We start from the raw sequence: 27,409 nt of genomic DNA on the forward strand, positions 1-27,409 counted from the left end.
GCAGAGGCACAAGCACAGAGTATATGAATGCTGTCAGAAAGGAGCCCAGTGTGGGTTCTGTGGGCTTTTCAGTTAATGAGGACAGAGGCAGAGTAAAACCTCCACAACATGTGCCCTTCCCCAGTATTTTACCTGGTCTTTAATCTTTGAGCTAAGGGCAGTAGTCCAGATTCAAGCTGTTTCACAGAATTATTTCCAAAATTCATTTCCAGCCTCCACACATATTATTTTAGTTACATAAATGTACAGAAATGGTTAGATCCTTAACACGATATTCCACCTGTGTTAACCAGTGACATCTATGAGTGCCGCCCACAAGGATTCCCCCAGGGTGGGATGGCAGCAGCAGTCCGGGCAGTTCCTACAAGCCTCAAGCCGCGGTTCCGGATTATCCTACCCCGAAAGCTTCCTGGTTAATAAGTACTGGACGCAGTGATACCCGCCGTATATTAAAGTACAGTTGTTCCACCTCCTCTTGGCTTCTGATCCACATCATCAACAAACCTCATGCAACTGACAGCAAAGCTGTCACGCACACATCACACAGACATGACAGGTTTTTTTCAGCTTTCTTTTTATGAATTCCTTTCCAATGAGGTACTTCCCTGTGCCTCATCCTTCTTCCAGCATGTGACATCCTGAGAGATGGGGAATTTTCCTTGATACATGCAGATGACTTGTTCTCTCAACACTTTACAGTGACTGAGAATCCCATGATTGGGGATTTTACATAATAGCTTTCACCAGTGTGAAATATGAATGCCAGTTTTGGACTCTCCCATCCACACTGTTAAGTGAGACACATATTCTAACGATACACATTTTAAGTTGGCCTTGTATTTGCAAGTGTGTTCTTGCTCAGGTTTGCAAATCCAGGGAATTTCACCTAAGAAAGGGCAGGTGAGGTTCTCAAGGATATCAGAATTCCAGTCTACCAGTGGACCATTGGCACAGGACAGACCTCTTCCATTTAAAGCACATGCTGAGCTCCCCCAGTAGCCATCCGAGTACTGCCCCACCAGACCTGACTATTTGTCCATCATCTCTGAGTCAGATTTGACCTATTAACCCAGGCTGAAAGCCAGCTCAGGAAGGTACTGAAACAGACACCCAGCTGTGGACGTTGTTTAAGCCTGCCCCCCTATCCACAGATGAGAAAACACCACAAGAAGCAGTGTCAAACCTGACCCAGGATTCTCCAACACCAATGATTTTGCCACTGACTGCTGATTTCTGCCCCGATGCTTTTCAGTTTTCTGCAGACACAGCCAAGAGCCCTGCATCAGTCCCCTTGGGAGCGCGTTCTGGGCACTGAGGCAAGCCATGGTTGCTGGTACAGACTAGTTATAAGTGATACAAATCAGCGAACCAGAGGGAAAGTTTAATGGGGAAGCCTGTGTCAGCACCTATGCAGAGAGGACACCACTTTCCACCACCTCAAAGACCTTTTCTTCCAAGGATTCTTCCCAAATGCCAGTGACAGCAGAGACAAAGGTGAAGGAATTCCACCTCTTCCAACTTAGATCAAAGAAGACACCTGTCATCATGAGAAGATGACTCTGCATCCCAAGTCACTCTTCTATACCACCATCTACATCCTTGTCATCAGTCCCCGAGTTCACATGGACCTGTGGCCATGGCTTTTCTTCCAGGCCTCCCAGAGAATCATCAAACAGTAGCTCTTTACTTAGGTTCCATAATATTTATCTCCCTGGCATTAAGGTAAACAGAGCACATCACACAGAGGCATAAGAGTCAGCCTTCCCCTTTTGGTACCTGGTTTTGGTATCTCTCCTCAGTCATCACTGCTGAAGGTGCACTGCAGTCACAAGCCACCCCTCCATTTGTAACACTTCTCTCTGGGCTTTCCCAGCGGGCTAGCCCATTTCAGCAGCTGCTGACACGGATACAAGACATCAACTGAGCTTACCAACACAACTCGTCACCCTACAGTGCCTCCTCTCCCTCCCAGTGCAGTAACCCCTCTTACGAGGGTCTCCTTTGGGAGGAGTAAAGGAATAGAACAGAGTAAGATGGAATAGAACAGAACAGAACAGGTCAGGATGGAGACATGCTTGAGTGGAGCTGTTTGATCACAAGTTTCATCCGTATCTGGACAAATATAAAATTATAGAGGCACCCAGAAACAACTGGCAGAGCTGCATGACCATTGCTATTTCCATAGAGTCTGAGACCCATCTCCTGGAACTGGACCATGAAGTGCTGCTGTAGATCACCCAGACTCTGAGGAAGAAAGTGAACCATAAGCCCCCTGACAAAGTTATTTACTAACAACAGTTACTAAGACCTGTGGTTATTACACCTGAGGTACTGCCAAAAGATGGACCAACTGAACTCTTTGCCTTGTGTATAACTTCTAGTAATAAAGAACCCAAGTCAAAGACCGTAGTCAGTAACAACTGGGATGCAATTAAAAATCCATATGAAGCTCAAGTTGGAAAGAAGTCCAGCTTCGAGTACCTGAGTCACAACTGTAAGTCCAACAGTATAATTATTTTTTCAGCAAAGTACCCAGCAGCAGCCCCCATCACATCCGCCAAACCTGTGATTACTAGTTAAAAAAAGATAGCACGTCCTACAAACTAATAACTTACCCACAGCAGCAGAGACTTGCTCACTTTATCCTGCCCCAGCTGTGAAATAAATAATTTTATCTGATACAGGACAAGTACAACATTGCAACAATTCAGTGCAACTTTAAAAACTGGAGCAAGTACACACACCAACCCACGCTTCTCATGCTCAGCCTGCCAACTCCACGGAACAGCACAAGCCTGGATGGCAGAGCTTTCATTTGCTCCCAAAGGTTTTATTATCTGGAAAAAAAAAAAAAAATCCTTTGAGAACTGACACACAGGGCAAGGCAGTTGAGGATTTACTAGCGAAATATCAGGACAAAACTCCACGAACAAAGTTGTCTCATAAAGCACATATAAATATGCCTTTAATAAGAGTGCAGCCCCGTTTTTCTCTGTCCCGACAAAAAGCGAGTGGCTGCAGACCAAGTTCTCGCGCTTTGGCAGGAGTCCCACAGCTTTGCCCAGAGGCTGTAAGCGCTGCCACAAACCACCAGCGGGTGTCAGAACAGGGTAAAATCTTGCCAGCTGCCTTCCCAGGATAGGGCATGGTCCCACAAGCAGTCCGTGTGCTGGATTCACTCCATTCAGTTAAAACACTGCCAGAACGAGCTGACTTCTTCCGTAGGAGAAATCAACTCTATTTCTAGCGGGCATTCCGCTGGAGAAAAAGCATGTGCCTTTGACAGCCACCTCAGAAAGAGTTCAAATGCCTACGTGTGCAGCAGATTTCAGACAGTTCATCTCAGAGACAACCACTCTGAGCTGGGGTTATATGCTGGGTTATACACATGGGGAGGGGACAGACTTTGTCCCAGTCACTGGACATCATCACAGATGTTCAGCCACAAGAACACTTCCATGGCCAGCACTGAGGTTACACGACCCCATCCAAGTGCTCTGGATCTTGGGCAGCAAATGCTAGAGCACTGCAAGAACCATCTTCTCTTTCTTCTTCCTCTTCCTCTTCTTCTCCTCAAATCGGTCAGTAGCATCAGCAAAAAATGTCACCTCATCCTTGGCCTCAATCTCCCTCTTCAGGTACTGGAGCCCTGCCATGTTGAATCCCAGCACATCCTGTAGAGACAGACCAGCACCACACTGTTGGGCACATCTCAAGCTTGTAAGGGGGCAGATGGTCCTGCACTGGCCACCCTCTACTAAGAAATGATGAAAGCAAGACAATCCACAGATTTAAATAAAGCAACATTTAAACGTAAGCTTCATCCTACTTTCGTAAGTAGGAGAACAGTCAGTCCTGCACTCTGTTCCCCACAGTTCTCTTAAGAGCAGTTATAATCCACTATATTTTCTGAAAGACAAGTTGCTGGCAGGCACCTGAACTTCCCTCTGGGAAGATGCACGGTCTGCATTATTTGAGAAACTAGTAGCCCACAGAAAAGCCCAAGAGAAATGGAGAGTTTCTTTGTCTCCTACGTATTTAGAAACTAGCAAGCCAAAGTCCAAACACATACACCAAAGAAAACCAAGAGCAAATGAAGGAGGGCGCACAAGCGCAAGCTCATCACTGGGTAGTCTCACATCAGGCAGAACGTAAGGAAAAGGCAGCCTATTTGCACAGGAGGAAGGTGAAATGGGGCTCAGAACCCCAACCATCTTTCCCACTGGACACCACAGACAACATACACTCCCGGACACTGGCCCACCCTGTTATTCCAGATCCTGGAAAAAAGGGAGGCTGCAAAACTCACCCGGACCTCGCTGACTCTGGAGATGGTGGTTTTCTTCAGATTTTCTATCACTGTCACCAGCATGTGGTTGCTTGTGATCTGCCCAAAATGTATCCTGGGAACAAAGCAGTCAGTGATGGATTGCAGCATTGTTCTTAGACACATCAGAAAGCGCCTCTCCTGAGCCTCTGTATGTTCTGGACACTGGGTTTTTCTTAAATCAGGCCGCCCCAGCCCAGCCTTAATAACAGGCATGGGCAGATTTATCTGGAAAAGCTATTTTCTGAAGCTTCTCTTTAACATACAGAGGTTCAAGGGGAAGGTCTCTCTGAGGCACTCTCTGAAGGCATGGGCTCTACAATGACTCCGTGCCAGTCAACAGTGCCGTTTCAGCCTTGATGCATGATCTTTCATACCAGTGAGACTTGGGGGACCAGGACCAGCAACCCCATCTGGGCACGTCAACACCCTATATCCAGTCAATCCATTCCCACACACCATTCACTGCAGGCTGCAGTAATTCCTTATCTCCTGCAGAGACCACAGCTTTATTCCCAAGGACACTTCCCAAGAGCTTCAGACCCAGGCACATATGAGAAAGCCCAAATTTTCCCCCACACTTTTATGCTACATGTGTTCACAGCAACCAATGTCATCTTTGCAGCTCCAGGGAACAGGGTGTATGGCCCAGCTCTCTGCTGTCCCAAAGCACTGACTCAGAGCACAGGAGCAAGGAGTACCCCTCTGTTCACAGAACTGGCACAAAGTGAGTTCACGACACACACTAGCACAAGGGGCTCAGAGGAACCAACAGGCCCACTACTGACTAAAGCCCTGTTAGGGCTTCCTGGAGTCCTGGTTCTGGACAGCAACAGCCACCAAACTAAGACTAGCAGATCTGTCTGGGCAGATGAAAGGCTCACTTGAGCAGGAAGAGGAGAGCACGGCACAGGAGTTCGACTTCTGAACCCAGCTGAATATATTCATTGAAGAGTCTGAGCAGGTCAGGGACGTAGGAGAAGGGCAGCACCAGAAGAGACTCTTCCAGCTCACTGAGGAGAAAGCAGAGGGACAGAAGCATTAGTCTCAGCCACTGTGCTGCTATAGATGAGCAGAAACACTTCTGTATAGGTAGGTTCTGGTACAAAAGCTGTGCTAAGCATTCATCACTGCTGGTCTGTGACTGCCCACGAAGCACAGCGCATCTGCACAGACTACTGCCCAGGCCACGAGCCATCTTCTGGCACAGGGAGCAGGCACACCATCTTCCCTCTGCAGCATCCCCAAGCTGCTCTTCACATACATGTGCATCTCCAAGCAGCCAACCCACATACACAAGCAACGCTCTCCATGGAAGGAACAATTTCCATTCCCCAATTCCACGCACACTCCAAAAGGGGCTGCCAGGAACAGTAACTCCAGACTCTAGCACCACCCATGCCCAGCGCAAGAGACCATTCCAGGACCTCAGCCAGCTCTGGGCCCCGAAATCCAATACTCAGTCACAAACCTGTTCAGCAATAAGGTTCTTGGGACTCACCTCGACTTGACCTTCTTGAAAACTTCTAGCACGTACGCAGAAGGCTGTAACAGAGGAAAGACACCAGCGCTGCATATCAAGAAACATTCCAGGGCAAACACGTGCCTTAAGGTCCACTGCACCCAGTTAAAAACATGCAATCACGCCTTGTGAGATGGACAGATTAAGCTGAATATAACAAAGAGGAAACTCCTTCAGCTTCAATCAGCTGCCAGCCTGAGAAGTTCTCCCTCCCCCAAACATAAACCCAGCCTTCTCAGGATACTCCAAACTGGTGAAGAATATTGTGAAAAATCTCATTTATATTCAACCAGCTAAATCATCTTATAGTCAGTTCAATTAATCTTGTACAAACTGGATAAAAACTTGGTGAAACAGACAAATTATACATATAAACCTCACACAAACTCATCTTCCAATGACTTAATTCCTGTACCTCCTATTTCTCTGCTGAAAGTGTTTGGCAGATGCAGAGCAGAGCTGGGAACTGCCAAAGAGAAGTGCCTAGTCATAAGATTTCACTCACTTCTATTCAGTCTGTTCAACTTACAATTACATATAACTATAATCATGGAGGAAGGGAGAGAAGGGCTCTTGTAAGGCAATTACAGGTGGTTAGAAGGAAGACAAAAGGCTGTTTCATCTATCATTGACATACTTTTCAGAAAAGGGGAGAATGAAAAAACAAGGATCTTCCTAAGGGTAACTAAAAATGCAATCTAGGAGTGCACATTGGAATAAACCAGGAAAGCCAAAACTAATCTCCACAGAGTAGTGGATTTTTATTTATCAATGAAATCAATGCATCCGTGTGTGTGTATTGTGTGTAGTCAAAAATTCTCAGAATTTAGTGAAAACTGTTGTGTACTAGTACAACCTGAGTGGGCAAAGGCACCAGCTCTAACCTGCAAAACCTCAATGTAAATTCTTTAGGAATAGCAACAGAATCACTAACTGGTGTGCCAATGCCACAGAAGTAAACCTGGGCAGCTACAACACAGCCCTGCCCTGCTCAAAGCTGCCCTGCTGTGGTTACAACTGCACAAAAAAGTGGGTAAGTGGCTGTCAGTGTATGAAGTACTTTGTTATGGTCTGATGCACTGAATGCTCATCGTGGTCAGTTCACCACGTAACAGGACACGTTGTAACTTTGTGGCATGTGTTTACCCAGCGGCCTAGCACTTGGACTAGCACATTCCAAGGCTTTGGAAACAGGTTCAAATTCCCTCCTCTGTACAGTGAGATTCAATGAAACATCAGCTGCCTCCAAAGAAATTGCTAGCTACTAAGCCACAAGATTTCATTCACCCCTGTTCAATCTATTCAACTTGCAATTAAATATGCCTATATTTAATTGGCACAGCTCCTCTGGAATATGCTATAGTATGGCAACTACACTCTCCTGGCAGCAGGAGGGCGTGCCCTTAGGCACAGGAAAGGGATGAACTAGCTTTCCCATACCCCAGAGAAAACTGTGAACTGCTGGCTCATGATAAGGTACCTGATAAGGTCATGGCTATCATCAGGGTTATGTTTAACCCCTGATGGGGTTAAACTGTTGTAACACACATGTAAGATATATATAAAAAACCAAAACAAACCCAAAAAACCCCCAAACTGTGTTCACTTTGCACAAGCAGAAGTGCTGAGTTTTCATTTCAAGTTGAACCAAGTCGTCCTCCTTCACCACAGCAACCCAGTGTTTCAGCTCAGCCAGCAAATCACCCAGCCCCACTCCAACCAAGCACAGCCCACAGCCTGTGGCCTGGGCATTCCACTTACTGTAATATTTCCATAGGCACGGAGGATAGGATTGACGACAAAGGGAACCTGGAGACACAGAACGGGTTATAACGAGGCAGATGTGTGTGTACAAATGCACATTCACAGAGAAAACTTTAACCCACAGAAGAAGACAAGGGTCTTCCTGCAATTCCCACACTTCCACGCTCCCCAGAACGTTGCTCAAGGCCTTATTTGCAGCCACTAGACAATCTCATTTTCAGATGTATATAACTAACTCAAACATGTATGTATTTTCTTCCACTTCTTCATTGTCACTTTTCCCACTTATATCACAGCCCCTTATTTAGCAAGGAGTGCTGAGATGAAGCCAAAGAATAGGCTTTGGGATGACTCTGCAGCATGCTCTCCCACAGACAAAACTTACACCCTACTGTGACTTTAAACATAAAGATCACTGCATCTGGGCAAGAACAACCCCATGTACCAGTACAAGCTGGGGACAGACCTGTTGGAGAGCAGCGGAGGGGAAAGGGACCTGGGGGTCCTAGTGGACAGCAGGATGACCATGAGCCAGCAGTGTGCCCTTGTGGCCAAGAAGGCCAGTGGCATCCTGGGGTGTATTAGAAGGGGTGTGGTCAGCAGGTCGAGAGAGGTTCTCCTCCCCCTCTACTCTGCCCTGGTGAGGCCGCATCTGGAATATTGTGTCCAGTTGTGGGCCCCTCAGTTCAAGAAGGACAGGGAACTGCTAGAGAGAGTCCAGCGCAGAGCCACGGAGATGATGAAGGGGGTGGAACATCTCCCTTATGAGGAGAGGCTGAGGGAGCTGGGTCTCTTTAGCTTGGAGAAGAGGAGACTGAGGGGTGACCTCATTAATGTTTATAAATATGTAAAGGGCAAGCGTCAAGAGGATGGAGCCAGGCTCTTCTCAGTGACATCCCTTGACAGGACAAGGGGCAATGGGTGCAAGCTGGAACACAGAAGGTTCCACATAAATATGAGGAAAAACTTCTTTACGGTGAGGGTGACTGAACACTGGCACAGGCTGCCCAGAGAGGTTGTGGAGTCTCCTTCTCTGGAGACATTCAAAACCCGCCTGGACGCGTTCCTGTGTGACATGATCTAGGTAATCCTGCTCCGGCAGGGGGATTGGACTAGATGATCTTTCGAGGTCCATTCCAATCCCCGACATTCTGTGATTCTGTGGAATTAGCACACCACTAACCATGCCCCAAAGCACACTGCCATTGTGTCCTCCAAAAGATTTCAGCACATCTCTGCTATTTCCTGCTGTCCTGATTTTATCTGCGTGCTGAGCCTTTCCACCTGAGCTGGAAGGATACACCCAACACGCCTTGGGATTGGTACATTGTCAGTCTTTTACCTCTTTTCCTGCAGCTTTGCATATGGCCTTGTGTTCCTTTAGTTTTGCCATCTCTTCTCTGTACAGCTCGATAGCTTCCATGATCCGCTCGGCCTGTGCGGCACAAGATCAGCACATCAGTGACACCAGAGAAGCCAAAGCAAAGCTCAAGTCCAACTGGACAAGTGGAGGTGGAAGCAGAGGGGCTGACATGGAGCACCACAGGACATCTCGCTCAGAAAGACAACCTCTACTCCAGACTGCACTGCCACCCTGAGCATATCAATCATGTCCTGAAGATGTCAAACACCACCCACATTCCCCCCACTGCCCCAAGTGCTCTCTGCTGCAGCTTCAGTTGTTGCCTTGACATTGAACTCCACCCCCAGCAAGCAGGACCCGTCTGAGGCACAAGCCAGGGTCAGGCCATTTTGACTATTCAGATTAAGGATTTCGTCTGTATTTACAAGAGCACCAGACTGTTGAAACCCGTGGCCATGAAATTACCCACCCCCACACCTTCCTGGTACACCTCCTGCCTCAGGCACCGCAATATGTTTCCACCTGCCACACATGCCCACGGGAATGGGCAGCCCTTCGGGGAGAGGCCTGATGCCTAGAGAACATCCCAGCTGCCTTGTGCTCCTTTGGGCTGCAAACCCCAAAGGGCAAGAGTCTGTATCACAGAGTCACGTCCGTACCACACGTGACAGGCAGAGAAAGCTGCAGCTACAGGAACCTCATGCCTCCTTCCCAGAAGATTTTGGGAGGAGGTAATTCCTGGTGTGTGGCTCTCCAGAGTCAGACCTCTCCCTGTTGGCCATGGCACAGGACAGACTGCTCTTGCAGGCAGAGGCAATCTGCCCTTATGTGACAGCACAGGTTACTCCTCTTCAAACTGATGCTCCGACCCTGTGACAGCCCCCCTCCTTGAGACTGGCAAGGCACAGAGCAATGCTGGCACACCCAGACAATCTTACCGCTTTGATGGTTTCAATAGTCTTCCTTCCTGCCAGCCCTGTCTCTCCTGGCGTCTCTCCAGCCACCTACAAAATACAGAGTTTGCAGCTCCCTCCTTCCACAGCTGAGCAGCTGATACAGGTAGGCACTCCCTGCATCCTACCACAGTCCATACTAAGAAAAACATCAGCCCTGTTCCCCAAACTGGTCATTTACCTGGGGAAATACAGGATTTCCCAAGCACACAGCTATTCCTCGGGAACAGAGGCACTGTGCTAACACTGAGCTCTGGGAGGCAGATAAACACAGCTCTTGTTCTGCCAAGGGAGACTGAGTGATCCCATCAGTGTCAAAACGATCAGCAACACAACCCAAGCATCTGAGTAAGAAGGATCAGGCTTCCCCACCCACCCTGCACTATGTGGACCTGGAAGCAGCTGTAAGAAGGCAGCCCAGCCTTGGTACAGAGCTGGTGTGGACGTGAACTAGGGAGATAGGAAGGGCAACAGCACAGCAAGGTTTCAGCGTCCACAGCTACTGTGCAGCAGTTTGGCCAGCTCCACACACTCTCCTGAAGTTGTCTGTAGGAAGTACCAGAGTCAACTGCATCATGGGGCAACCACAGCTTCAGCAGCACCTTCCCCCCTGCACCTCCTCAAAGCAAGAAAATTACCAGTCCTCTCTGACACCTCTTCTGTGCCTCTTACAGAAATAGTGATCGCAGACTTTGTGCGGTCAGACTGACACACACTTAGATGGTGCAACTCACCACAGGCTGCTCTTCCTTCGCCACACTCTCTTCATATTCAGCTTCTCTTTGCTACAGTGGATGAGAACACAACATGTTAACACAGGTGAGCAGGCAGCAAGCAAGGGTACAAGTCCCTTCCAGACCGGTTGAGCAAATGAGCCTGCAGCTTCATGCAGTCTGTTGCAAAACCAGGATAAATCAGCAGAGATCAACCATGCCAGTGCAAAATGCCCACTTGTCCCTTGTCGAAACCCCATGGAGAACTCTGGAATCTCCCAGACAGAAAGAAATCAAGGTCTCTGCTCTGGATGCAGGAACAGCCCTTAGACAGCCCACCAAACTGAGACAGAGACAACTGCAATTCAGCACCAGACCTTCCACCTGGCACACAGCACAGAACAACCAAGCCTAGAAAGTCCCAGGGTTGTCCTAGCCTGCAAGAGGAAAGAGACTCCTGTCTGGTGTCTCTCACGTGACTAGGGCCCCATCAGTGTGTAATTCACTACTGGTGTATTCATGTCCACCTTATTACTCAAACTTGATCCAAAACACACTTTTCTGGTGTCTGGAAAAGAAGCTGTCTCTGTCTCTCCTTTTACCACCATCACTCCTAGCACATCAACCACTGGGCATCAAGATGCTGCCTACGGGTCACCCCAGCTCTCTGCAAACAGGCTGGGACAAAAAACAAACATTTCTTGCAGATTTCTCATCCACTCCTGCTTCTGCACATGTTTCTACATACTTCCCCCACTGTGGTTTCAGTACTGCTTTCAGAAGGGGAGACAGAGCCAGAGTCCTCTGAGGGATACCATGAAAAGACAAGAGTTACAAATTGTTCCAAGGGAATTTCCAATTGGAGATGAGAAACAAATGCATCTGCCAGCCCCACGGGTGGTCCAGCACTGGAACAGGTGCTCAGCCAGCCTGGAAAATCTCCTTCCTTAGAGATGTCCATGTATTAAGACAAGTCTCTGAGCAGTCTGATACAGCTTTAAGGTTACCCTGCAGTGAGCAAGGGGTTGGACTAGAGGCCCCCAGAGTTTCTTTCCTATTGAAATCCTTCTGTGAGTCTACGATTCCCCACAATACATGCTCAAATGGAGCAGAAGGGGCTTCGTCAGCATCCCCAAGCTCTGGGGCCTGCTACCGAGATAGAATGGACCTCTCACAGTTGGAAAAGGGGAAAACAATCAAACTGCACTTAACAGGAGCAGTGCTCTGCATCACTCCACAACAACCACCTGCTGAACTGCCTCCAAAGCACAGACGAGTTGAAAGGAGCACAGAAGAATAAAAGAAGGTCAAAGACTGTAGCCAGCAGACCCATAGAAAACCACAGCTATAGAGGAAAGTCTGGGAAGCAAGAGAGAAGCAAAGCAGAGAGCAAGTTAGCCAGGCATCTGCAGCAGAGTACAGACAGGCAAGCACCTGCAACATGTGCGGTGCTGTCTCCAGACTGCCTAGGGCGACAGTCCCATCATGCAGAAGAGGCCAGTCAGCCCTGGGCACCCCAACACCAGGCTGCTGTTAGTAATGAGCGTGTCTGCCAGGCGTGGAGCCAGACTCTTCCACAGCCAAAAACGAGGAATCTGCCTGCTGGGAGAAAACAGGTCTGGAAGTTGTCTTTGGCAGGAAGGATGCAACTCTCACCATCTCCCTCTCCTCTTCCAAAACAAGTGGCTCCCTCGTCCTTTCCCAGAGGCGCAGGGACTTGTCATGGGATGCTGACACCACGTAGTCTCCATTGGGACTGAGTGCCAAACACCACACCTCCTGGTGATGCCCCTGCACAGTAGACAGAAGAGGTAGGACATGAACACCACCCAGCTCCCAGCCCCTGAGGGAAGTGCTGTTCGTGCAGGGATAATACAGTCTCCAAAACTTCCTACCTCCAGCGTCTGGATGTGCTCAAATTTATCTGCATCCCACTGCTTAATCTTGCTGTCCTTTCCAGCTGTGAAGAAGAGATGGGATTTCGCCACAAACTGCAGATACATCACACTGAAAGGGAAAAAGACTCAAATTCACCCACTCAGGGAACGCTGCAGACCTCCCCCCACTCTATGCTGGACAAAAAGGTTATTGCTGGATCACAACCCCTTGAAGATAAGACGACCCACAGCCCAGAGACGCTGCAGGATTTGACTGACCTGTCATCATGGGCAAAGAGAGAGCGGTGACAGTCCCCAAAATCCAAGCCCCAAATCTTCACATTCCTGTCAGCAGAGCCAGTTGCAATTAGAGTCCCATCCTACAGAGCAACAAAGAGAGAGGAGGGTGTGGGTAGCTGGCTGGCAGCCCCATGAGGAATTGCTGCTGAACCAATGACTAAGAAGTGCTAAAGAGGCAGATACCTGGCTCCTGAAACACGCCCTCCTGATCCCTCCAGCTCCTCTCACCAGGGTGGCCCATGCCTGCGGTACTGGCGCAGCCCACTAATAGCACCCTGGCTCTTTTCTGAACCTCTGCTATATCTTTACAATTTTGGCTTCCAATGAGCCTCATTCCAAGGACATCCCAGAGCAAGATGCAACCCAAGAATGAACAGGCACGAAGAGGCTGCTCCACCTCAGCACGTGCTCTCTGCTCCCACTAACAAAGAGTTCAGGCTCCTCTCACAGAGTCAGTAACTTTAGCAGAGAGCAGGCTGTACCTCTTAAGATGAGTGTAGGGAAGCACCACACCATTTTGATTTCCACTTGCTCACAAAATGCCCTGGTCAGCTCTGTCATAACTGCTACTCCATGACCCCCCCCAGTGAGCACAGGACTGCGGGATAAGGAGGGGCTTGCTGTGTCCCATCAAGAAACTGCTCAGGTGAGAGCAAGAAGGCAACAAGAAAGCAGTATCCCAGAGGCCTTACTGCCAGCAGAGGTTCTCGCAGTCATCCATATCACCACAGTCCCACCTAACACAAAGCCCTAATAATACTTACATAGGAGATGTCCATACACAGCACCGGCAGCTTGTGTCCATACAGAGAGAGGAAAAACTGAAGCAGAAGAAAGGTGTCTCAGTTAGATGTGCTGGGCGAAATGTGCAAAAATCTCAAGCTCCAGGCTAGTTCTGCTCTGCCTCAGGAGCTCTGTCTTTCCAGCACTGCCTCACTTTCACTCTTGCCCTGAACACTGTTAGCAGCAGGGCCATGATGGCAGAATGGAGAGGAAGGTGGAAGTACCCAAGCAAACTGAGCTAACTCTGGTGCTAATCACCACTGCCTATGGAGGTTACCTCTGTTTCTCATTGCCTGTCTGTCAGTGCTGGTCTGTCTTGTGTCATTCTCTAACATTCATGTGCTAATATACACAACTCACAAAACCACCACAAACTACTCACAAGGAAGATTCTCCTCCCCCAGGCTTTGCCTCTGCTATGCCCTATTTAATGCCATGTGTGACACATCCATCCCCACCCTCACAGTGCCTTACACCTCTGGAGTACCACCATGCCCCCAGGGTTTAGAGTGACCCTTGCCACCTGCAGGTTCACAACACTTTCCAGATGAAAAATTCATCTTCTTCCCAGTGTGGGCCAGCCATGGTTCTGTCAGGTTTGCTGGCAAACAGGCACCTGAAGTGGGATGCACGATCTCTCTGACTCTTTCTAGTGCCCCGCAATAAACAGACACTTTTCCTATGTATTCCTGATCTTTCAGGCTACAATTACATCACCCCCTGCACGGCCTCACAGCCCCTTTGGTCACACACTTTGAGTGTGTCAACGTAGAAAATCTTCACGGTGCAATCCAGTAAGGAGACAGCCAGCAGCTTCTGGTTGGGGCTGTACCGCACGCAGAGAACATCCTCATCCAGCTGCAAAACGCGCACATGTTTCATGGAGAGCCTGGCAACAACAAAAGGGAAAAAGCAATTGTTATCCCAAACAACAAGTTGGGAAGAGGTATGAATACAACTTCCACATTGCATCCTAGGAAAGAAAGTTAATTCTAACATGCAGCATCTCATTCCTCACTGTGACTTGAACAAGACAGGGCTGGAAATAAGAATGGCACTGCAGGCTGACAAACCTCACTGCTAAGTTTACTGCTTAATGATCTGGAGGCCCATCCTGTGATTAGAAGCTAAACTCACACACAAGCACGGGATCAGAATGTGGCAAGTGCCCTTCCCCAGCTAAGCTCAGACCTTCACAAACCAGCGCTGAGCTCACACTCTTCTCCACGTGTTCCACAAACATGTCATGGGCACTTCTTACAGTGCACAGCAAAGGCCAAGGCATCCATCAGTAACAACAGATACTGCAGCTGAATGTAGTCTAGAAAGGTTTCTTTTCCTCACCTTTTCTGAACACTGCTCTCATCCTTCACAAGCTCAAACTCCCAGAACTTGACACATTTATCAGCACCTCCTGTCACAAAGCCACGCTGCAGGGGAAAACAAAAAAAATATTGTGAAACCAGTTTTGCTATAACCCAGAGAAATTCTACAGCAAGGAACTGCCAACACACAAGGAAGTTTTTGAAATGTCCCACGTTCCTACAGTATTAATGATTAAGGGGACACCACCAGGAGCACTTGCTCTGGGTGGAGCATGTATTACCCACCGGCTGAGCAACAACAATTTCAAAAGCTCTGGCAGGGAGGTTTAAAACAAAGACTCCAGATGTAAATCAAGACATGATTTACTGAAACTTTGGGACTGAAAGCAGTCACCTCAGCTGTAGGTAATGATGTGTGTGTGTTTCGTGGGCAATTTGACACTCTCACTATTACTGGATCACACACACCTTGCCACCACCCCACAAGCACAGCCTCCTAAAGGAAGGACACTTCAACATTATCCTTTTTACATTAAGAACAAGGGAAAAATCTGTCCCATATGTTGTAGTCTGTTGGGTGAATGAATCTCAGGCAGGTTATTACTTGCTATGGTTTTGATTCCACTAAAAACCACTTCAGCTTATAGCACAACATGACTGTGTAAGAAAAATAAGGAAGGCATACACAACAAACAAAATGAACTGGAAATGACAGAAACCAATATGAACCTGAACTGTGGTAATGAAGAAAAACTGATACAAGGAGTAAAAGACACAAACAGATTTCTACAGCCAGGATGGTTAGGCCAAATAGAGTGAGTGTGTGCATGTAAAATGGGAACAGTAAAAAAAAAAAAATGTAAAAAAATAATCTTTTCAGTAGTATTGACCCATTTCTAGAGGGAAGGATGAGAACTATTCAACAGCAATGCTCAGTAAACATGGGTTCAGTAAACATTTCTCATCTGTTCTGCTCAGGGAAAAACCACATACCATAATCACATTACAAGACAGTGATGAAAAACTGCTCCAAAAACTCACAAGGCTTTCAAAAAGCAGCTGCCTATGAGGTAACTCCCTGAACTGTCAATGTCCATTCTCAGCAGCTGCGTCTGCCACCTCCCAGGACGAAGAGTGCCCATGCTCCCATCAGCAGTGCAAACACAGCACTATAGGAAGAAGCTACACGAAAAGACACGCAACAGATGATGATTGGAAGGGTGGCTGAGTTACCTGGTCTGGTGAAAGAGCAATGGACCACACCGCCCCGTCATGAGCATTAAGGGTCTCCATCAGACTCCCAGAAGCCAGGTCATACAGCTGCAGCTTCCCTGTCTGTGGAGAGACACATCACAGAGGACAAATCAGCCCCCCCACCTCCACAACACACAATAGCTCCTAGCAGGAGAGCACCCCTGCCACCCATCTCCTGCACAGCCAGCTTCATTAGATGGCTGTTACACACAGATGGCCAAACTCCTGTTCTCCATCAGGGACTTCCCAAAGCTCTCCCTAGCTGTCCAGCTTAAGCCACAGGAGCTACATAAAGAGTCTGGGAACAGAGCACAACCTGTCAGAGAGGTTTTTACACTTAAACCAGAGTGCTGCAGATCAGGAGTCACAATACACTTTCTGTAAGGCTGCCTTAACGACATTTTCAGAACACCTCCAGACCTGGGCAGTCTGGAGTGCAGAAGAGGCACTATGTACCTTGGTGCCAACGATGACCTGCCGATCTCCTGGGACAAAGAGCGAGCAGAGTGCGTACTCACAGTCCATTGTCCGGATGCACTGCAGGGTTGATCTGTAGACAAAGGCAGAGCTCAAAACCTCTTATCACACACAAAATCTGGCCCACAGATTTTGGGCCAGAGACATGCTCCAGTGTGGCCTCTGCCCACAGTTGTCTTTTCAGCTGGGGCCAGAAGATACACCACCACCATCCTATGACCCAAATGCTATCCAGAATTACTGCCAAGAAAATTTTCCATAAAACCATGCAGTTACATAGTTTGCCATCATGACTTATTGCTGTTATGAGCAAGGACAAAGCTCCTGTTCTCCAACAGCAATTCAGGAGAGGAGGCAGGAGCATAAGACAGCACACCCAAAGGAAACAGAGCTTGAAATCAGCACCACTCAGGAAACACTGGGACAACACTCCAGATCAAAACAGCAGCCTGCTCAGTCTAATACTAGATCCTTCACATAAGATGCCAAGAAACCCATATGTTCCCTGAAGAACAGGGAGTAGCTAGTTTAGGGTAACAGTTAGTACCCCTTATTAAAAAGGAAATCCATAGGAAGTCTATACTGGACTGCTATGTATGACCTTTGTGTTTAGAGATTTATCTTTCTACACCTGCTGCTAAGCTTAGCCTCAGAGCTGCTTTACAGCATCAAACTCCGTGAGTTAATTATGCAGCTTTAGCTCTATAGCCTCTCAGTTTCCCTACAAGAAAAGAAGTCAAATAGTTTTCTGTTTATTTCCTTTATTTCAAGTTTCTCCATCATCCCCTCTTCCTTATCACTGCCTCTCTGAGCACAGCATCCCTGCGTTCTGGGAGACTGACACACCTAGGGCAGAGGGGACGGACACAACTGGACTGTGTACCTGTTCCAAATCTTTACAGACTCTGCAGCTGCTGAGAGAATGGCAATGTTGTCAGAGCTAAAAGCCAATGTCCTGACATCACTGCGGTGGCCTCCAATGGTTATCTTGGATGCACGGACAGCCTGTGGGACTTGTGCTGACAGGTTCAGGTTGTACGACTCAATGATGTTGTTCTGGAGCAGCAGTACGATCTTCAGCTCTCCTTTTGGAGAGAGAATCAAGTCAAATGACCTGTTTGATCAGAAAAAAAATCAGAGCTGTACACAGGGGCAATAAGACAAAATGTAGGAGGGATCAAACATCAAGAACAAGGGAGAAAGAGGAATACAGAGACATGCAACAAGCAACTGCACACTAAGCCATAGAGGTGTGCACAAAGGACACCACGTGTGGAAGAGGTATGAATGGACTGGAGATCATGGTAGGCCTCTTCCCAGCTCCAAGCTGAACAGATGTCAAGGGGGAAACTTCTTCCATCTCTCCCTATACTAAGCTGTATAGAGCTCTCCCCAAGTAGCTGCATAATTACAGCTCAGCCTCTACAACAGGCTTTCCACTCACTTGATTTTAGAAGAAGCTCTGATGTTAGTGACCCGTTGAATCTCCTCCTGCAGGCTCAGCTCCACACCCCTTTCAGGCTCCTCTTCAGAGTTCTGTCTAAAAACGTCAGATAATGGAGGAGAGTCAAATAACCCAGCAGAGCCAAAACAGACACAGAGACAGAGTAAAACATAAGGAAACCACTTAGCCTGCTGAAAACAACCGCCCTCTTATCCAGCAGTGCTAACTACATTCAAGAACAGGGTGAGAGAGTGAAGTTCATGCTGGTATCCAGACTACTAAAGAGATAAACTGTCCTAAAACAGGCATCTCCAGATTTACGTGCCCTGTGCATCAGTTTACACCCTGGAGCCAGACCTCTCCCTAAGGGCAGCTGAGCGGCACCTGTGAAGTACCAGGATACCCAGCGAGACACTAAACACAAAGTAAACATTAAGAAAGCTCTCTTCTGTATCTATGCCTGCTGTGAAACACTAGATGGGGTATCGAATCACTCTGACTTCTCAGGTGAAACTCTCATTCCTGTATGTCCTATAAAGGACTTCATTTGACGCAGCAAGCAGTGTAAATATGAATGTCAGGCAGAAGTGTGCAGCTCTGAAAAACCCATTTTATGTCCATTCCTTTGCACACACTAGCTTTTTTTGCAGGAGGAAGACTCAGAAATAAAGGTATTTCCCTAGCCTCTAGAAGCACAGAAGTGTTGCTTAGACAAGCACCAAGGATGCACAGGAACAGGGCCCCAAAATACAACAGCTAGCACAGACAGGATGACCAGTAGCTTGGAGTTCAGCCACTGTGTCATGCTGCTGAAGGGGTTTTCTAACAGTTCTCTGGACACAGACAGCATCCGAATACATCCAAAACTGCTTACTTGGCTTTTTTCTTTGCTTTCTTCATTTTCTTTTCCAATTTCTTTTGGACTTCCTCTTCAGAAAGAACAGAGAACACTTCCAGAACAGCATCTGTTCCCTAGAGACAGGGCAAACAAAGTCAAAGACACGTAAAGCCCTGGCTGGCCCTTACAGAAATTACCCAAGGTCTCCAACAGCCTCCCCTACAGCTCGACAGCAGAGTCCGCTGTTACTTACATGGCAGGCCAAAAGCTTGCCCGTTCGGTCTGTGGCAAGAGTAACTAGTCGGTCTCTCCCTTCCCGCATGATGGATCCAACTTTGCTGCACTTCACAAGGCGCTATAGGGAAAGAAGGAGAAGAACTTTGGTCTGAAAGGTCAAGTGATCTTCTCAAGCAAACTCAGAAACCTACTGGCAAGGGAAGTCAAGAGAAGAAGAGGGGGAAAACGAACCTACACGGTCCCGGTAGAACAGCTAGCAAGGATAATCTAGGGACAAAACAAGCATTTGTGTGAGCTAAAGGCTTATCTCCTTACATTTTGTTGCATTTTAGCTGAAAATAATAATTGACGGTCTCAGTGGAAGAATAACTTAACTTTACTGGCAAACCATAAGCATTTAAGAGACAGAGATGAATTTTTATGCTACAAAGGCAGCAAAGCTCAGTTCCTCTGTAGGAGAGGCAGAGAAAGTGAGGACAGAGACTCTTAAATGGGTGGTTGAAGGGAGAGAAATCCTCTGGAGAGGAAGCTGGAAAAGTATATAACAACGTCAGGTATCTACCGTAACTACAAGCAGTCTGAGATCTGAGGAGGACCCCAGAAAGTTCCACCAGAAAGACAGATTCAGTAAAGTCTCCACCAGCAGCACGAGTTGGAATGGCTTTCTGCAATCGAATCTCACGCCATGTTTCATTATGGTGCAACTCTGACCTCTCAGCTTCTGCTACTGAGCTGCAAAGCTGAGCATCAGCACTGACCTTGGCAGCTGCTAAACAGTTAGTAACTATTTTATTCCCGTGTTGTTTGAAGAGAGAGCTTTGTTAGCACTGTTGAACTGTTTAGACTAGGGAAAACGTGCACCCGCTGCTGAATGAGAAGGGTGCGCTGGTGACAGAGGAACCTCATGAAGTTCAACAGAGGCAAGTGTAGGGTCCTGAACCTAGGGAGGAATAACCCCATGCACCAGTACAGGTTGGGGGTTGACCTGCTGGAGAGCAGCTCTGCAGGGAAAGACCTGGGAGTTCTGATGGACAAGTTCACCACAAGCCAGCAATGTGCCCTTGTGGCCAGGAAGGCAAATGGTATCCTGGGGTGCATTAGGAAGAGTGTGGCCAGCAGGTCAAAGGAGGTTATCCTGCCCCTCTACACTGCCCTGGTGAGGCCACACCTGGAGTACTGCGTCCAGTTCTGGGCCCCCCAGTTCAAGAAAGATAAGGAATTACTGGAGAGAGTCCAGAAAAGGGCTACAAAGATGATCAGAGGACTGGAGCATCCCTCTTATGAGGAAAGGCTGAGGGAGCTGGGTCTGTTTAGCCTGGAGAAGAGAAGACTGAGAGGGGACCTTATCAATGCTTACAAACACCTTAAGGGCAGGTGTCAAGAGGATGGGGCCAGACTTCTCAGCAGTACCCAGTGACAGGACAAGGGGCAATGGGCACAAACTGAAGCATGGGAAGTTCCATCTGAATACGAGGAAAAACCTCTTTACTTTGAGGGTGACAGAGCTCTGGCACAGGCTGCCCAGGGAGGCTGTGGAGTCTCCTTCTCTGGAGATATTCAAAACCCACCTGGACACGACCCTGTGCAACGTACTCTGGGGGAACCTGCTTTGGCAGGGGGTTGGACTGGATGATCTCCAGAGGTCCCTTCCAACCCCAACCATTCTGTGATTCTGTGAACTTTAAACATTTGCTAGTCCTCCCCAAACAGCAGGCAAAGAAAAAGCTTTCAGTAGAGAATAACAAGTGCATGCGTTTTGGCACACACATTTTTGCCGATGTTTTGCAGGTAGATGAGGCAGCAACTGCTGCTGAGGAAGATGTTATGAAGCAAGAGAAGAATTATCACATTTTCCCTAACAGGCTAAATATGACATTCGGGGTATAAACCCAACAGAGAGAAGCAATGTGTGAGCGACTCAAACTCCTGCTAGCTCTGCAAGCAGCACCATGCAAATGGGGTCAGACACACCATCCCACAGATAGCACGGGAAACTGAGCTTACTTCCTCAGGACGCTCATCCAACTCTAGAGTCTCATCCTCTTCAGTGTTTTCTTCTGCTCCAGGTGAAGACCCTTTGCTTTTCTTGGATTCTGGCTCATCAGGGTCTTTTACCTATTCACGGACAAAAAAAAAACCAAACGTAAGGAGTACTTTAAACCACAAGAGCTGTGTTCTGGTTTCTGTCTCACACACACTTCATTTCCCTGGAGGAACAAGTGGTCTGCAACGAAGGAGTGGCCTACAGCAAGCCTCTAGGCACCAAACACTCCATGTCCTCCCCTGCTTATCATCCACCCACAAGACTGTCTTCTATCGCTGTAAGCCAGAAAGCAGGAAGATCTGACACACTCTGGAAATCTTGTTCTGGAAGGGCTCACAGCTTCACCTGAAAGCCCGAAACACAGAAAACAGCAAAGTCTATCCCAAGAGCAGCTTCTGGACCCCTCAGACAGCAAAGACATTGCTTTGGCTCCGTTTCCCAGGATGTCAATCAGATTTAACATGTTCCGGACCCCTTTTAGTCCAAAGAAAAGCAGCCTGCAAGACTGTAAGGGGTTACAGAGGGAATACCTTACCTCCTGGATGTAAGTGATATCCCACACCCTCAGCTCACTGTCAGCACTCCCAGTGATCAGACGCTTCTCTTCAGATATCAAAGCCATCCCCCAAACCTGTCCAGAGGCACAATGTGAGGAATTGGCTTATGGCTCCTTTCAACTATCGTAACAGCAGCAGAGAATCTTTAATTGCTTTATTTAAACAGAAACCAAGAAGAGACTGGATCTAGCTGGGACCTCCTCTGGGGACATTTGTATTGGAATTGTCATCCACTGCATGTTGATGACAGCTCCTGGAATGTTTAGAAGTTTCTCATTTGCTCATCCCTAAAGCTTAATGACAAGCAAAATATATCACAATGCAAGTTTACAACTCCTGAGAGCAGGGAAAGCACAAACCGAGCCATGACATGTAATCCAAAGTCCCTCCACCCCAACAGCTCCTGCACAACCTCTTTACCTCAGTACGGTGTCCAACCAGAGTTTTGAAGCAGTGCTGGGTGTCCAGATCCCACCATTTCACCAACGTGTCTTTGCCGCTGAAACAAAGAAAAAAAATTCAAGACCTGAGGAAAGATTGCAGAGCTCACACGCCTAGAAAAGTGGTAGAAATGCAAAAAAAATCTAAAACACGCCACAACATATCACAGAGCACCTGCTCAGACATTGAATTTCACAAGCTATGCAAGAACAAAGCATAGCAATACAAAGGTACTGCAGTATCTACCAAGTCACTGAAAACTATTTCGTCCTCTAGATTCAGCTGCAAGCCCCAGTGTCACACGGCCTCCTTTCTCACTCAGGGTAAGGACAACAAGCACAAAGTGCTGGTCAAGCCTAAAGCTTCCTCTAAAACCCCCCTCCACATTCTCAGCCTGTGCCGTGCCTGAGCACTGACCAGGCTACAAGAAAAGCAGATGCCTTCACTCTGAGCAGGGATTTGGAGCAGTTCTTCCTAACAGAGAATTACAGCCGTTGCAGTCCTTCAAAGCCCCCGTAGGATTAGATCTCCTTGAAAACACATTTCTGGCTATATTATGCTACCCCAATACTACAACAGCACCCAAGAAAAGTAATTTGAACATTTACGTAGATTCTTTCAGTACACCCTACAACAATTCATACTTTTTTTATTTTTGGTAACTTTGTTAGAGCCTATTTTCCTCAGTAAGTTTCAACTAAATCAAAATATAAAACTTGTTTCATTACTAAGCTCCTTCAGGACAAAAAAAAAATCTAATTACAAGTGATATTTATTGTTAATCCATCTCTTTTGTAACAAAAGATCCAAAGGTACTTGTAAACTGGACATGTAAGTATCACAAAAAATTCTGTACACAAAGGACTGCAGTTAGCTGCTCAGGCAAAAAAACAATCTAAAGTAAGGAAACAACACTTTGCATCTCCAGAAAAACAGGATAACATCTTGTCTACATTTAGCCTGCACCCAGGGCTAAACAATAAACTGTTTTTATATCACCCAATGTCCCTTCCCCAAACGAGGAAGGGAATTGGGAAAAGGAGGGAGACTTGTGGGTTGAAGTTAAACAGACTTAATGAAATAAAGAAATCAATATAAATTACAACACAAAAGAGACAAAATTATACTTATCTATAGAGCACCAGCAAGTTGCCCCAGGAGTCACAATTGTTGGAAATGAGAGAGAGAAGAGAAGCAAGGAAAGCAGGAAGAGCCTCCCCTCTCCCCCCCAAGCCCTCCCTTTTATAGTGAGCTGGATGTCAGTGATACAGCACACACCCCTGGGCCAGCCTGGGGCATCTGCCCTGGAGTTAACTGCTGAGGGCCTTGACCACCATGGCTGGCCCCAAACTCTAACCAAATCCCAGTGAAACCAGGACACAACTCTACTCTGTTAATTAAGAAAAAAAAATAAAGAGGAATTCTTTATCTCAGTTTAGCTACCAAGAGAATTAAGAAGCATTTCTAAAGCTGACCTGCAAAGACTTGAAATTGCATTAAGAAACAGGCATCACCTACCAAACCAACAAAATACTTTTTCCATTTGAAACAACAAAAAAAGCACAAGAAACTTGTTCTAATTTCACACTGAACTGATTGCATGCACTTTTCTATTAAGCTATTAGATGACACACTAATAAAGAAAAAATTATTGACCGATATTTGAGCAAGAGTATCTTCTGCCAACCGTTTATTATCAAAGGGATACAGTCAACTACCAGCTCATGCTGAATAACTAAAAACCAACTCAAAAAAAAAATCTATCATCTTTTAACTATTTCCTATAATTACAGCTTACTAGGAAGCATTTTTTCTGTCACATTGCTATGTGAATTACACATACAGAAGGTAAGTCTGCTTAATTCTTCAAGATAAAACAGCAACAATGGTTACATAGTGAACATATTATCACTATTCCTTGTTACAATACTTCTAAGTTGCTACACTTACCAGCAAGTTAAACCCTTTTCCAAACACTATTTTTCAGGATAGCCATTTCAGTTCTGCTTATCACATTGGGATTCAGGCACCAGACTTAAGAAATATGTCAACGTGACAAAATCACATTTTAAGATGGTGGTGGGCCTGAGATATGAGTCAAGAAGGAAAATACAAATGGCTGTAGCACCTAGGATGTCTAAATTGCAAGTAAAACCACAGCTGCTTTCCTGATTGACCACTACACTTAGCCTGGCTCACCTGGTGACCAACAGGTTCTTCTCCTTCAAGAAAAGGACTTGAGTGACAGCATCCTTGTGTCCTCTCAGCCGGTACAGACCGCTCTCATTGATGACATCCCACACGATGACATCTGTATCCTGGAACAGACAGAGTGTCTTCGAGGGACTGGCATTTGTCTCTGCAGAATGTCTACCTCTGCTATGAAACTGAAAAGATTCCTTGAGAGCAGAGTTTCTCACTCTGAACTTGAATGTCAGGAATGATGTGACATTCCCTCCCCAAATCTGCATTCAGACCAATAAATGCACCTCTGCTCTGGCCTGAATCGCTTTTGCTGTTCCTGATCTCACAAGCTTCTTCACTAGTACTTGACTCCTGCCCTGCAGCCCCTGCTGCTCTCCCAGCCCTGGGCTCCCCAACTCCATCGCTGTCTTGCGGCCCTAACTCCTCTCAGTGCCATCCTCTGGCCACAGGCAGCCACATAACCCACTTAAAATACCAAGCATTTCCGTGCAGGTCAGCCTTCTCCAAGGAGCATCTCTATGAAAGGGCTGTCCTCCAGATGTGCAAGCCTCACCTTTGAGCCAGACACCAGCCGGCCACCCAGATGGTCGTACTGCAGGGCTGTAACTGCTGCCTTGTGTCCATTGAAAGTGATATTCGCTTCTCCGCTTAGAAGGCTGAAGACACGGATTGATCCATCTTCATACCCAACAGCCAAGTGCAACCCATCTGGAGAGGGGCAGAGGCAACTGACCTCCTGCTTGAGACCCTTAAGGATAAGAACCTGCAATTTTTAGGAGACAAAATACGTATAATGTTGATAAATGGCATGTCAGAGCCAGATGCTTACAAAGCAGAAAGAATATACCCTGTTCTTCTACTGAACTTCCAACTGAGCACTTCTGCCACTTTCAAAGTTCATTTTTCAGCTTCCTGTGCTGAATACAGTGTCATTAGCCCCATTTTACAAGGCAGACAGCAGCTAGAGGGGAGGTAATTTCTCATAATCAAACAGGAAACTGGTGCAGAATGAGGCTTGGAACTCAGAAGCCCAAATTTCTGCCCCCGCATTTTAAGTGCCAAAGAACAAAGAACATTGTTTGAGAGTAAAGTCTGAAAGCTTCTTCCTGACCCATCCTCTCTCACTTGGCCTTTCTCAGATATAGGACAGAGTTGCTCTTCCACAGACTGCACAAGAACTGGAGAATGATAAAACCATCTCCAAAACCTGGGGGTCCTAGTGGACAGCAGGGTGACCATGAGCCAGCAGTGTGCCCTTGTGGCCAAGAAGGCCAATGGCATCCTGGGGTGTATTAGAAGGGGTGTGGTCAGCAGGTCGAGAGAGGTTCTCCTCCCCCTCTACTCTGCCCTGGTGAGGCCGCATCTGGAATATTGTGTCCAGTTCTGGGCCCCTCAGTTCAAGAAGGACAGGGAACTGCTAGAGAGAGTCCAGCGCAGAGCCACGAAGATGATTAAGGGAGTGGAACATCTCCCTTCTGAGGAGAGGCTGAGGGAGCTGGGTCTCTTTAGCTTGGAGAAGAGGAGACTGAGGGGGGACCTCATTCATGTTTATAAATATGTAAAGGGCAAGTGTCATGAGGATGGAGCCAGGCTCTTCTCAGTGACATCCATTGACAGGACAAGGGGCAATGGGTGCAAGCTGGAACACAGGAGGTTCCACATAAATATGAGGAAAAACTTCTTTACAGTGAGGGTGACCGAACACTGGCACAGGCTGCCCAGAGAGGGTGTGGAGTCTCCTTCTCTGGAGACATTCAAAACCCGCCTGGACGCGTTCCTGTGTGACATGGTCTAGGCAATCCTGCCCCGGCAGGGGGATTGGACTAGATGATCTTTCGAGGTCCCTTCCAATCCCCAACATTCTGTGATTCTGTGAAAACAAGATGCCAGCAGTCACCACTCTACACAGAATCACAGAATGGTTGGGGTTGGAAGGGACCTCTGGAGATCACGTAGTCCAACCCCCTGCCAAAGCAGGTTCCCCTAGAGCACGTTGCACAGAGTTGCGTCCAGGTGGGTTTTGAATATCTCCAGAGAAGGAGACTCCACAGCCTCCCTGGGCAGCCTGTGCCAGTGCTCTGTCACCTAGGGCCTGTAAAGCAAATCCTGAATTCAGTTTGGGGCGGTAAGTAGTACCTACAATGATTTCAGAATCTAACAGGAGGAAACAAGTGGCAAAGTCCTTAAAGCTACAGCTCACAAGCTCCCTATGGGATACAGCTTTCACATGGGAAGCCCAGTTCCACTGGCAAAACACAAACTCCACAACATCCCTGTTTCATCCCAGCACTTCCACACCCCGCTGCTGCTGTCGCCAGGCACACCGGGAACAGCCCTGCAGCCGCTGTGGCAGCAGTTACTCTTCGCCAACTGAGGTACGAAAGCCAAATCTCAAAGGATCAACAGTGAGGTTCAGCCAGGGCGCACCAAGAGCCGCTGACTTGCACCACAAGCGAACCTGAAGGTGTGCTCAGGCTACAGAGAAGGGGGGAAGCCGTGGAGGTGACCCTCGCCTCAACACGCTGCCCACTAACACCGACAGCTTCGCTCCGGGCGGTCCCAAAGCACCGCACACTGCACCCCCCCTGCGCTCCTCCTCAGACCCCCCGCACCCCGCCACCGCAGCCCCAGCAGGGCCGCCGGGAGCGCCCCGCTCTCACCTTCTCTCCTTTCCGCGTGTCCCACACGAAGACGTGCTCGCAGGTCGGCACGGCCACGCAGCGGCCCCGCTCGCCGCGCAGCGCTACGAAGGCCGCGTTGCCCCTGGCGCTGGCCACCAGCCCGAAGAGCGCGGCCGGCCCGTACCGCAGGTACTGCCGGGTGAGGCCCATGGCGGCGCCGCCGCGGGCAGAGCCGGGCTGCGGGGGGAAGGCGCGGAGGAAGCCCCGGCTCGTCCCGCCCCGCGCGGCCGCTGCCACCGGCCGCCGCACGTGCGGAGCGCCGGTCCGCCCTCCCCGAGGCCGGAAGTGCGTCGGAGTGGGCGGG

General features: G+C 48.0%; 2 protein-coding genes across 2 annotated transcripts in view; one reads left to right on the top strand and one right to left on the bottom strand.

Moving 5' to 3' along the window:
* The window catches only part of LOC137672902 (sperm-associated antigen 17-like), a 61,633-nt gene extending 61,163 nt beyond the window's left edge, over window positions 1-470 (top strand). The window contains exon 41 of the mRNA XM_068417322.1: window positions 281-470. Coding sequence (XP_068273423.1) covers window positions 281-417 — 137 coding nt within the window. The 3' untranslated portion in view covers window positions 418-470. The remainder of the gene's footprint in view (window positions 1-280) is intronic.
* Window positions 471-2,935: 2,465 nt separating this feature from the next.
* WDR3 (WD repeat domain 3) lies at window positions 2,936-27,365 on the bottom strand. The gene is made up of 26 exons (XM_068417321.1): window positions 27,085-27,365; window positions 24,978-25,187; window positions 24,419-24,537; window positions 22,199-22,277; window positions 21,757-21,852; window positions 21,182-21,292; window positions 19,194-19,295; window positions 18,977-19,074; window positions 18,103-18,198; window positions 17,542-17,772; window positions 16,638-16,731; window positions 16,161-16,262; window positions 14,947-15,032; window positions 14,356-14,491; window positions 13,584-13,640; window positions 12,799-12,899; window positions 12,538-12,649; window positions 12,299-12,433; window positions 10,664-10,714; window positions 9,915-9,980; window positions 8,956-9,048; window positions 7,611-7,658; window positions 5,829-5,872; window positions 5,212-5,340; window positions 4,310-4,403; window positions 2,936-3,674 (listed from the first exon to the last, which is right to left on the bottom strand). The coding sequence occupies exons 1-26, from the start codon at window positions 27,253-27,255 to the stop codon at window positions 3,519-3,521; spliced, it is 2,817 nt and encodes a 938-aa protein (XP_068273422.1). The 5' UTR covers window positions 27,256-27,365; the 3' UTR covers window positions 2,936-3,518.
* Window positions 27,366-27,409: the final 44 nt, after the last annotated feature.

The sequence above is a fragment of the Nyctibius grandis genome, chromosome 23 (genome assembly GCF_013368605.1).
Source record: "Nyctibius grandis isolate bNycGra1 chromosome 23, bNycGra1.pri, whole genome shotgun sequence".
Classification (NCBI taxonomy): Eukaryota; Metazoa; Chordata; class Aves; order Nyctibiiformes; family Nyctibiidae; genus Nyctibius; species Nyctibius grandis.